Genomic DNA, 10,287 nt, shown 5'->3' on the forward strand with positions numbered 1-10,287 from the left:
GCTATTTTATGTATTTGCTTAGCAGGAATTTTTGCAGATGATCAGTTAATTCATTGTAACAGGATGGCTTTTGGGCTAGACCAACATAACATTTATATTTTCAAATGAGGCCTTTCTGTCCCTGCAGAGGAGAATTCATGGCCCTGCAATCACCCAGCAGCTACCAATGATGAGTGATGGACAATAATGGAGTCTGCTTTCCAGTCTCCAGGACTTTCTCTCAGCCCTTTCAGAGTTTGACAACACTGCTGGCATCTCTGGGAGAGGCAGCCCATGAGATGGAGACAGGAGCAGCGTGTTAGGGGTGTGATTATTGCTTGTGAAATGAAGCAAATTCTCCATCTTCCTAACTGGCAGATGTATGGGCACATTTTTCATCAAAGCAGTTACTTAAAATGTTCTATTTTTCTGTTAAAGCCTCTGTGAGACAAAACCATGCATGTAGAAAAGCCAGTTGTTCCCCTTGTAATGGAAATTAACTGAATTATGACCATTCATGTGTGAGAGATTCATGCTGAAACCCTCAGCTGGAAGGATCTGCAGACCAACGTGGTTTCCTTGGTCTACATTAACACCCTCTGAGGTGGTTTGTGTGAAAAACCTCATCTTGGCAAAGGAGATAACTTTTGACCCCCACCAGCCCTCAGAAAAATGCAATAGAGGAAACACGAAAAGCAAGATTTGGCCTCTTCTTCACTGAGAAAAAGCCAAGAAGTGTCCAGCACAGCTGCTCCCTTCTGTAGTGCCATGGGGAAAAGTTCCTGCTGGAGCTGCAGGCTCATCCTTTGGCTGGATGGACAACACCCAGCTGCACATGGTGGATGTTGAGGATACAAATCCAGAAAGACACGTAGCCACAGCTTTGATATCTGCAATTACATAAGGAAGACAATGAATGTCAAGCATGAGTGAGTTCTGCCACTATGAATATGTTTAGAGGTGTGAATATTATTACCAGTCTTGGATTAGGGCAGCCTGCATCTATCAAATTCCCTTTGGAAATGAAAGGCAAGAGCCAGACACTTGGCTCAGAGCTCAGTAGGCTCTGACCTCATGTAAAAGTTTAAGATGAAGACTAATTCCATTTAAAACACCTCAACTGCTTTATTACTTTAGGAGTCTATCTTTATTTATATGTATAGTTTGTATGTTAGACATCCTTGTAATAATGTCCTTGTAATAATATAATATAATATAATATAATATAATATAATATAATATAATATAATATAATATAATATAATATAATATAATATAATATAATATAATATAATATAATATAATATAATATAATATAATATAATATAATATAATATAATATAATATAATATAATATAATATAATAACCTTAATTTTTTATACAGTGTACCAGAGAGCTGATTATAGAAGGGACCAGACACTTGACTTTCACCTCAAATAGGGCACCCAATGCTTTTATTTCCCCAAGCAAATATTGCAGCATCTAATGCTCCATTAAAGCAGGGAGGGAGAGATATTTGATGAGGCCTCTCAGGAGAGTCAGGATGAGAGAAGGATTTCAGTATTCAATTTAATGCTGTCAGCAGTTTAAATTTATATAAAAGTGAGTGCAATTACAGTGAGGATCTTCTGGAAAAATCTCAGCCAGCTCTGGCTCCTGCCAAGGCTGGGAAGTGGCGTTTCAGTGTCCAGGTGGACAGCAGTGTCCTTTCCAAGGACATTCCCATTTCCACACTCCCCCTGTGGTTGTTGTGTTCCCCATCCCAGCTGGCCCAAGCTGGGCTCTGCCCTTTGTGGCTCCTGGGGACAGGTGAGGGCACCTTGTGGCCATTACCCACAGCTCTCACTGCAGTTTATTGCCCCACCTGGAAATAGCCCTGATGATCTGGTAAGGCACTGAACAGACTCCAGCAAGGCTTGAGGCTCAAGATCAGCCTTTCCTTACCTTTAGCATTCCCTGGCTGAGCTTTGCCCTGTGCTGGCCTTGGGCACTCCTGGGGAGCTCGTGGTTGCAAAGGCTTGGCTGTAAAATGTGCATGAAGAAAAAGGAGAGTGATGCAGGGTTGTGAGCTGGGATGAGAATTTGAAAGACGTGGAAGAAATTCTCAATATCAGATAGGTTTTAGGGAGAAGAACTGAGAAAAGCTGAGCATCAAAGTACCAGGTAAAATGGGTTTTACTCCTCCTGGGTCAGAAAACATCTGTATTTATAAACTGGACCCCAAAGTTCCCTGGCACTGACCCTGAGCCAGTTCACATAAGGGAAATTCTCTGGTCAAGGAGCATGGATGGGTCTCCTCACCTGTACAGAGACAGGTCCATGGAATTTCAGGAGGGTTTCCATCAGGACTGGGATCTGCCTGCTTGACTTTTGGCTTCTTCCTGTCAAAATGAGGGTTCTGTGGGAAGAAAAGATCAGTAAGATTCAGACAGGAGCACAAACTTTCTCTTTGTACTGATTTGGATCTGCCCAGATGAGTCTGATGAGAGCAGGTTCTCCTTTCCCTTCAGCATCTTGTGGCTTGGGTTGTCTCTTGTGAGGTCACATATGGGCCACTGATGGGATGATAAAAAGCCAAATTTTGATATGGCAGTGGAGCTGTGTAATGGGTTATCACAGACATCTTAGTTTCATCTGATTTATTATCCCTGCTAATTATCCCAATAAATCAGTGTTTGAATGGAGCTTGGCATTGACACTAAATGTGAAGGACTGGAACTACTGTCGGGGAGCTAACAGGGAAGATCCAGCTGTAGATGTCAGGGAATGAATCAGACTTGACAAAATGCAAACAAAATTGGAAGATACAAAAGCAATATGAAATACTCTGAGAGGCTGGAGCTCCCTATGTGTTAATACTTCATAGTCATCACTCTGCCAAGAGCATCTTCACCATCAACATCATCTGCAGGCGATTCCTGTGGGTGAAGACCAAAGGATTCACACTGCTGGCCCAATACTTTCTTATATTCTATGAAATTTGCTGTAATAAAAACCACATGGAAATCACACAGAGCAAGGGAAGCAAAGGCAGCACTGAAGCTCCTGAGCTTCAGACTGGGGTAAGCAGGTTGCAGGCGCAGCTTACTGTGCTGAAATCTTGCTGTTCTTCAGAAACAGTGTCAAAACCTTCTCAGACTGAATGCATGCAAGCTTTCCTTCCCCACATTTCCAAACAAATAGTAATCTAATGACTGGGAGAAGAAAACTGCATCACCCGAGTACATCCAGCAAGCTACTGAAACAAAACCATTTTGGTGACAGCCTGAGCAGGCCCCTGCAGGCAGCAGCAAACAAGTGAAAATGTGAAGCAGCCTCTGCTCTAACAACAGCCAGGTTTGCACTGCTGCTGGCCTTGCTGGCTCGCTCCAGCTCTCACGCTCCACCCTTCGGGGTGTTTCTTTTCCTTTTTTTTTTTTTTTTTTCCAGCTTTTGCAATCTGACAGAGGCGGGTGAAAGCAAGTTGAAGGAAAGGACATTGCCCTGAAAAGCAGCTGGAAAGCAGTCCTCAAACCCTGTCTGTGCTAAGCAGAGGACAGCCAGCCACGCCACTTGCTTTAGCCTAGAACCACCCCAAGCCCTGGAGGTACACTGGCGCTTGAACTGATTTTCCAGGTAAGTCTTTTTCTTAACCCCTGGATCTTGGTAGCTGAGTGCTCTCTAACCAGGAAGTTAAATCTGGCTGGGGACAAAGCACAGCAGAAATGGTGTAAGGGCAGAGCAGGGAGCTCAGCTGCTCGGCGTTGTAGATACGCTGGTTTATTTACTCAGTTGTGAGCCTCAAGCAACTTGGGCATTTGTGCCATCTGCCTCATTTCAGCAATCCCCATTAAAACAGCCCTCTAAACACCCTCAAGGGATGGACAGACAGACAAACCCACACCGACATCTTCACTCTAAGTAAAATGTTCTGCTTGCTGTGGCAGAGGGAAAGGAAGGGAGAAAAAGGGAAAAAACATCTCATTGCTGGTGATGCTGGTTTAAAATTCACACAACAAGAACTAAGCTTGTGCCAAGTTTTCAGAAATGAATAGAACTGTAGTTCTGGGAAAATCCTGGGAACAGCCAAAAGCTGAACAAAGAGAACCTCCTGACTCTGATGCTCTTAACCCCGTCGTGGATGACTCAGGCCTGCTCGGATGTTGAGACACGGTGGTGGCCATGATGCAATAGTCAAAGTTTTGTAAAGGTATCCCAAAGGTTGTGTGGGGACCCAAACCATGGCCCCCTCTGCTTCTGCCAGGATATTACACCAAATGGGAATTTTTCATGTTCATTGTTTTGTTTATGTACTGACAAAATTCCCATACAATTTTGGGTACACCATTTTTCGTCAGATTGGGAATACTGTCCTGTTGAACAGTTGGATATTTTTGTTTTGATTTTACTTTGGGAGTTGCATACAGAAACCTGAGAGCATTTTTGGACCTCTCAGGTCAATAGTGAGAACAACATTGCTCCATACTTACAGATGTCTGAAATTTTGCAGTGCCTGGGGAGAAATAACAAAAGTATTTGGCTCCATCAAAATCCCATCAAGGGCTGGGAGGGCTCGAGCTGCTTTCCACCCCTGTGTTTGTGAAATAGCCTTGCACTGAGCCCTGTGCCATCCCAGAGGAGGGCAATGCCTTCTCCCTCACCCACAGGCAGCCACCCACCAGTGGGAAGACCACGAGCAGAAGGAGCAACTGCATCCCAAAAAATGATCTCAGAAAATGCGAGGCCTTTGAACCTTGTGGTTTAGGCCCAAACCTTGGTTTCCTCTTGGTGCTGGAGGAGGGTTGTGATTAGCAGGACTGGGGAGCTAAGCTGTGCTGTGGGGAAGCAGCTCACAGCAGATACAGCAAAAAACCTCCCACAGCCTTTTCTGCCTTAAAAAAGCCTTCTGCACTCCAGGTCACATCTGTTACTGCCGAGTAACACAGAGAGCAGAAGCAGGAGACCAGCTCATGCCTGGCTGCCTAAATAATGAACAAAACCCCATGGAAGGATAGATTTGCTTCAGGTTTGGTTGCAGAAGAGGCTCTGGATCGCACTGTAAGAGTAGGAGGGTTTGTTTTCTGCTTCTGCATTGCTGAGTCAAACCAGGAGCAAAGCAGTTCAGATCTGGAGAGTCTCAGTTCCTATAATTTCTAGCAGGGAAACATCGCTGCTATTGCTTTCGTTCCTTCCTACAGAGATTTGTAGTTTTGCTGGGCAGGAACTCTGCTGAAATGTGCTTACCACAGCTGGAGCCTCTCATCACAGCTGTAAAAGAAGCAAATAAAAATAACATTTGTACTCATCAGCAGTGTCCCATTGGCTTCTCTCAGCACTATTACTCAGCTGCCTTTGATACAGACATTAGTCAAATCCTGCTCTTCTTCCAAGCACCCCATTATAAGGGATGGGGAACAGCCTTCCACCAGTTCTGACACAGCCTATTATTTTTTCCCACCCTTCTCTCAGAGGCAGCATGGACATCAAGGAGTATTTTGCCAGAATTTCTTACTGGGGCTCCCACAATAAGCCAGACCTGGCTACCATGTCAGCTATTTTCCAGCACCACATCCAAGCTGTCCCTTTTGAAAACCTCAGCATCCACTGCGGAGAAAGCATTGAGCTGAACCTGGAAGCGACCTACAACAAGATTGTGAGGAATAATCGTGGGGGCTGGTGCATGGAAAACAACTACCTTCTGTCTTGGGTCCTGAAAACTCTTGGCTACAACGTCACCCTTCTGGGATCAAAAGTTTATGTCCCAGAGCTCGACAGCTACCCAGATGAAATTGATCATCTGCTGCTACAAGTGGAGCTTGAGGGAAAATCCTACATTGTGGATGGGGGGTTTGGGATGGCCTACCAGCTGTGGCAGCCAATGGAGCTGATTTCAGGGAGAGATCAGCCTCAGACTCCCGGGGTGTTTCGTTTTCAGGAGGAGAGTGGGACCTGGTACCTTGAGAAGGTGAAAAGGAAGCAGTTGGTTCTCAACCAAAGCACCTCGACTCCCCAAAATGTGGAAAATGAAGCTTGCCGTCGGATTTATCTCTTTACCCTTCAGCCACGAGACATTGAGGAGTTCAGGGGCTGCAATGCCCACCTGCAGACAGCTCCTGACTCGCTCTTTGTGACCAAGTCCATCTGCAGCCTGCAGACTGCCGACGGCATCCGGGCACTGGTGGGGTGGAAACTCACTGAGATAAAGTACAATTATAGGGACAATACGGATCTTGTGGAAATCAGAACCCTTGCAGATGAAGAAATAGAGAAAACACTGAAGGAGAAATTCAATATAACACTAGACAAGAAATTTGTACCTGTCAATACGAGCAGGTTGTCTCTGTTCTAACTCACTGCCTGAATTACAGTTCAATTCAGTGGCATTACAGGCAATTCTTCCCTCTCTTTCTGACAAGCATCCAAAGGTTAATCTTTCTCCTTCCACCTACACCAGTGTAAGGCAGAACATACTAGCATGGATCTGAAAAATAAATGGATTTTCACAACTATTCCTGCATTTCTTTTTAGGTTGGGTACAAATAATTTCTGCCTAGCTCAATCAAATCATTGCCCTTCTGTTTGTGCTTAGTGGGAAGCAGACTCAGCCCATTCCCTACTCCTTTAGTCTCTTAAAAGCTTTTCTAAATGCACCCAGTGTAGCTGGGCAGAATGATGGAGCTGTATATCTTTGTCTTTATTACCTGGTGCTTCCACCTGGGGAAAATCATACCTGCCTCTTAAATGAATACTATATTATTTTGGGAATATAATAGCCAAAAACCCACAAAGACGTCCTGTGCTGAGTTTCTCCAGTTAAGCCACAAGCCTGTTCTTTTTGCTCTCACATCCACAACACCCTCTCACGTGGCAGTCAGGCCAATCTCACACCTGTGCAAACTCACCATGTGAGTGCTTGAGGACAGGTTATTTACCATTTAGAACTGATGATAAGAAATGTGTTGTTTCAGACTTTGCACAGCTCCTGGTCTCTCGGTGACATAACCAAAGAGCAGCATTTCTCTGAACTGAAAGCATCTCCTGAGCATTTTGTTTGCTCGCACTCAGCAGCAGACTGCTGGGAATACACATTCCTCTCAGCAGACTCTACTCCGGGTGTCATTGCACCTTAATTATTATGGCTGAACCCAAACACATGCACAGAATGATTTTTCTGAAACATATCTGTTCTACTCAGGATGTGTTTGCAGTGATATTAATTATACTGATATAAGGAGAAACTATGAATCTTAATCACATACCTAACGGCTAAGATTTCTAGTAGGAGAAATTACTCAAATGTGACCATTTTGCCCTTTGAGAAGATGCTTGATGTTCCTTTATGTACAAATCTTGGAAGCATTACAACTATGCACTTATAATTAAGCAAATTATATTAGTGAATTACAATTAAATAAAAAATCAAGCACTGTGAACTAGAATTATTCAGATGTTTTTTTCCCCCTAAATTACAGCATGTATTCCCAAAGTAAAAAGAAAAAGTTATTAATCACTGAAATTGTCCTGATTATTTGTATATGCTAATATTTTCCAGCTAAGTCTTTTAAAAACACAATAATTCACTGAACCTTTTTCACTTTCTATGCAGCACGTGCAGCTTTCTAGAACTAGCAGTTTAAATTTAATAAAAGCTGCTATTCTGCATGTTCAAAATGTATTTCTTAGAGACACAGCAAGCTCCTGACACGCCTGTCTTCCCAGAGTCGAATTCACTTACATGTGCTTGGCTGCAGGGGTGCAATAGTTCTTTATAGCACATGAGGCCCTCCCATCCTATGAGAAAATGAAATGTGGTTGTAAAAGAAAGAGAGGCTTCTTATGGTGTGGACCAGCAGCTTGCAATACAAATGCTCAGAAGAAATTGTCCCAGGATCTGGCTTGTTTATGACCTGTGTTTTTCTGTGGCTCCCAAATTTGTGTGAGAGCTGATGGAGCTAAACTCAGTGGGACAGCAGGGATGAAGCATTGGGATGCAGGTGAAAATCCAGGCAGGTCTTGCAAAGCTGTGGGGCAGGAGAAGATCCACACACAGCCAAGAATCTCCATCCTTTGTGGGAACAAACATAGGAAACACCTAAAAAGGGCTGTGCCCACTCCTCTCTCCCTGTGTCAGGGTGTTTCCTGGACTTTGTGGGGTTCCATAGGCTGAGGGGAATGAGTCCAGAGCTGTAAAATCAGACCTTTAAGATCAGAGTAGGGTGTTATGTCCACTGCCCCTGAGATGCTGTGTGTGGAGGGCAGGAACAGGGAAAGCCGCTTTTCCTCCTGCTGACTTATTTTCTGGAGCATGTGCCCAGGAGCTGCCCCTGCACAGCCCAGCTCAGTGCTCCTGCTCACCTACAGAGGCACAGTGTACTGCTGACCAATGCAATGAAACTTGCTGTTGGAAGGGAACAAAAAAAGGGAAAAAAATAAAGAGATTTTCATTTCAGATTGCAATAGTTCATTTTTTCCTTATCACTAATTTTGGAGGCAAATACTTAAAGGCACAGCAGGTTCAGGGAGCTCAGAGTTCTCTTGAGAGTCCATCTTTCCTTTTGAAGGACAGGGCTTCTCTTTGAACCCAGGGGAATTTAGACAGCTATGTGCCTTGGCAGATCTGACCTTGCTGCTTTGCAGGGGCTGGTGTCAGCCATGAGGAACAGCTCAGTGTGGTGTGATTAGTTCAACAGCTGCCATCCCCACCAATAAATCAGTGCCTTCCTGCCCTGGATTACACTCTGTCTATCATAAGTCACTTCCTACAGGGATCCAGACCACATCAGTGTCAACAAAGTAAAATCTGCATCATTTTTGCATGACTGCATTGCTGCTTTAGCATTGGAGCACCCACCAAGGTGCCCCAGACACTGAAGCCTCTGGATGACCTGCAGGGTTGAGGCTGGGTCTATAGGTTATAACCACTTAGAAAAATTGCTTATGATACCCATGCTTTTCACTCCTGCAGGGCTTCAGCTGTCATTCTGTGATGTGGAAGGTTAAAATCTCCTCAATATTATAAGCAGGTTGGGGACTGGATCATTTTCAGGCCTTCTGTGCAGCACCTAACACAACAAATTGCATGACAGGATGTGACAAATTTCCACACATATGCCAATACAAATAAACCAATAGAATTTAAACTGCTATAAAAGAAGAAACTCTTTCCCCTCTTTGGCTGCTCTGCTGGAGGATAAGGCTTCCCTGCCAGGCAGTAAAGGCAGCCTGGACCTTTAAGAGCAGCAGTTGCCAGTGCAGCTCTTCCTGGGAACTTTGGAACAGCCCAGGGTGAAAGCCTGAGCTGACTGCCTGCGAGGTAAGCACTGCATGCCTGATCTTTAACTTCATCCTGAAGCTTTGGGTCAGCCCCTTTGGGAAAGCCCACCCCTGTGAGTCTGCATACCCTGTGCACAGCACTGCAGGTGTTTTAGCAAAGCATAAACTACAGGAACCACAGGGCTGGTTGTGAGCGAGCATTGCAAGGGCATTTTCCAAGCGCAACATCGAGTGTTTGAGAGTTAAACTAACCCTTTACGCCGAGCCAGAGTGTATGAAAAATGCAGCTATTGACTCACAGTGTAACTCAGAATCAAACAAACAGTGTAGGCATGTGCAAGAGGACCCAGCCTTGGAAATCCCTCATGATTTTTAGCAGAGGAGAACTGATCCTAATATTCAGCCTAACTACAAAAGGACCCAGCGATCCCGGGGGACACGTGCAGACAGGCAGAACTAACATCTGAATCTCACTACCCACGGAGCCACAGGAACGCTGAGCAAAGCTCAGCTGCTGCAGGGGCAGGAGCAAACAAGGCTGAGAGCCGGACTGGGGCTCGGGATATTTGGCAACTCAGTTTTGGAATGCAAAGTGTCCCCGGGGAGAGAGCTTGCTCACTGCTGCAGCCTCATCGCTCGCGCAGAGGGAACGGCTGTGCCAAGGAAAAATCTGCCTCCAGGACAGCGAGGGAGTAAACACTGATTTATGTGGATGCTCCCTAATGTCAATGATGTTGTAGTGCAGCTTTATTATACTTAAACCTCTTTAAGTATTCATTGAGATCAGAGCACATTTTGTCAGCCACCGCAAGGCTGACTCTGAAAAAGACTTTAAATTGATGGGGCCAGAGAAGGGGCAGCTGGGGAAACTGAGGCATGGGCAGGGAATTTCCCAAAAGGTTTTCCCAATTATTTTCCCGAGGCCTCATTGCCAGTGCCCCATGGGGGCTCTCCAAGGCTGGATGAGGGGAGCTGGTTTTAACTTGTGCTTTCCCCATGTCATGGGGACACCCAGACCTGGGTGCAAAATTGTTGAAAGTGGGAATAGAAAGAAA

The 10,287-nt window shown here is 44.9% G+C and overlaps 1 protein-coding gene across 1 annotated transcript; it reads left to right on the forward strand.

The window, feature by feature from the left end:
• Nucleotides 1–5,435: 5,435 nt before the first annotated feature.
• LOC111934451 (arylamine N-acetyltransferase, pineal gland isozyme NAT-3-like) lies at nucleotides 5,436–6,468 on the forward strand. The gene has a single exon (XM_086847226.1). The coding sequence runs from the start codon at nucleotides 5,436–5,438 to the stop codon at nucleotides 6,306–6,308; it is 873 nt and encodes a 290-aa protein (XP_086703352.1). The 3' UTR covers nucleotides 6,309–6,468.
• Nucleotides 6,469–10,287: the final 3,819 nt, after the last annotated feature.

This window comes from Cyanistes caeruleus, chromosome 12 (assembly GCF_971803275.1).
Source record: "Cyanistes caeruleus chromosome 12, bCyaCae1.hap1.1, whole genome shotgun sequence".
Classification (NCBI taxonomy): Eukaryota; Metazoa; Chordata; class Aves; order Passeriformes; family Paridae; genus Cyanistes; species Cyanistes caeruleus.

Excerpts from the sequence above, each read along its gene's own strand:
- LOC111934451 (XM_086847226.1), top strand. The coding sequence starts at position 5,436 with ATGGACATCAAGGAGTATTTTGCCAGAATTTCTTACTGGGGCTCCCAC.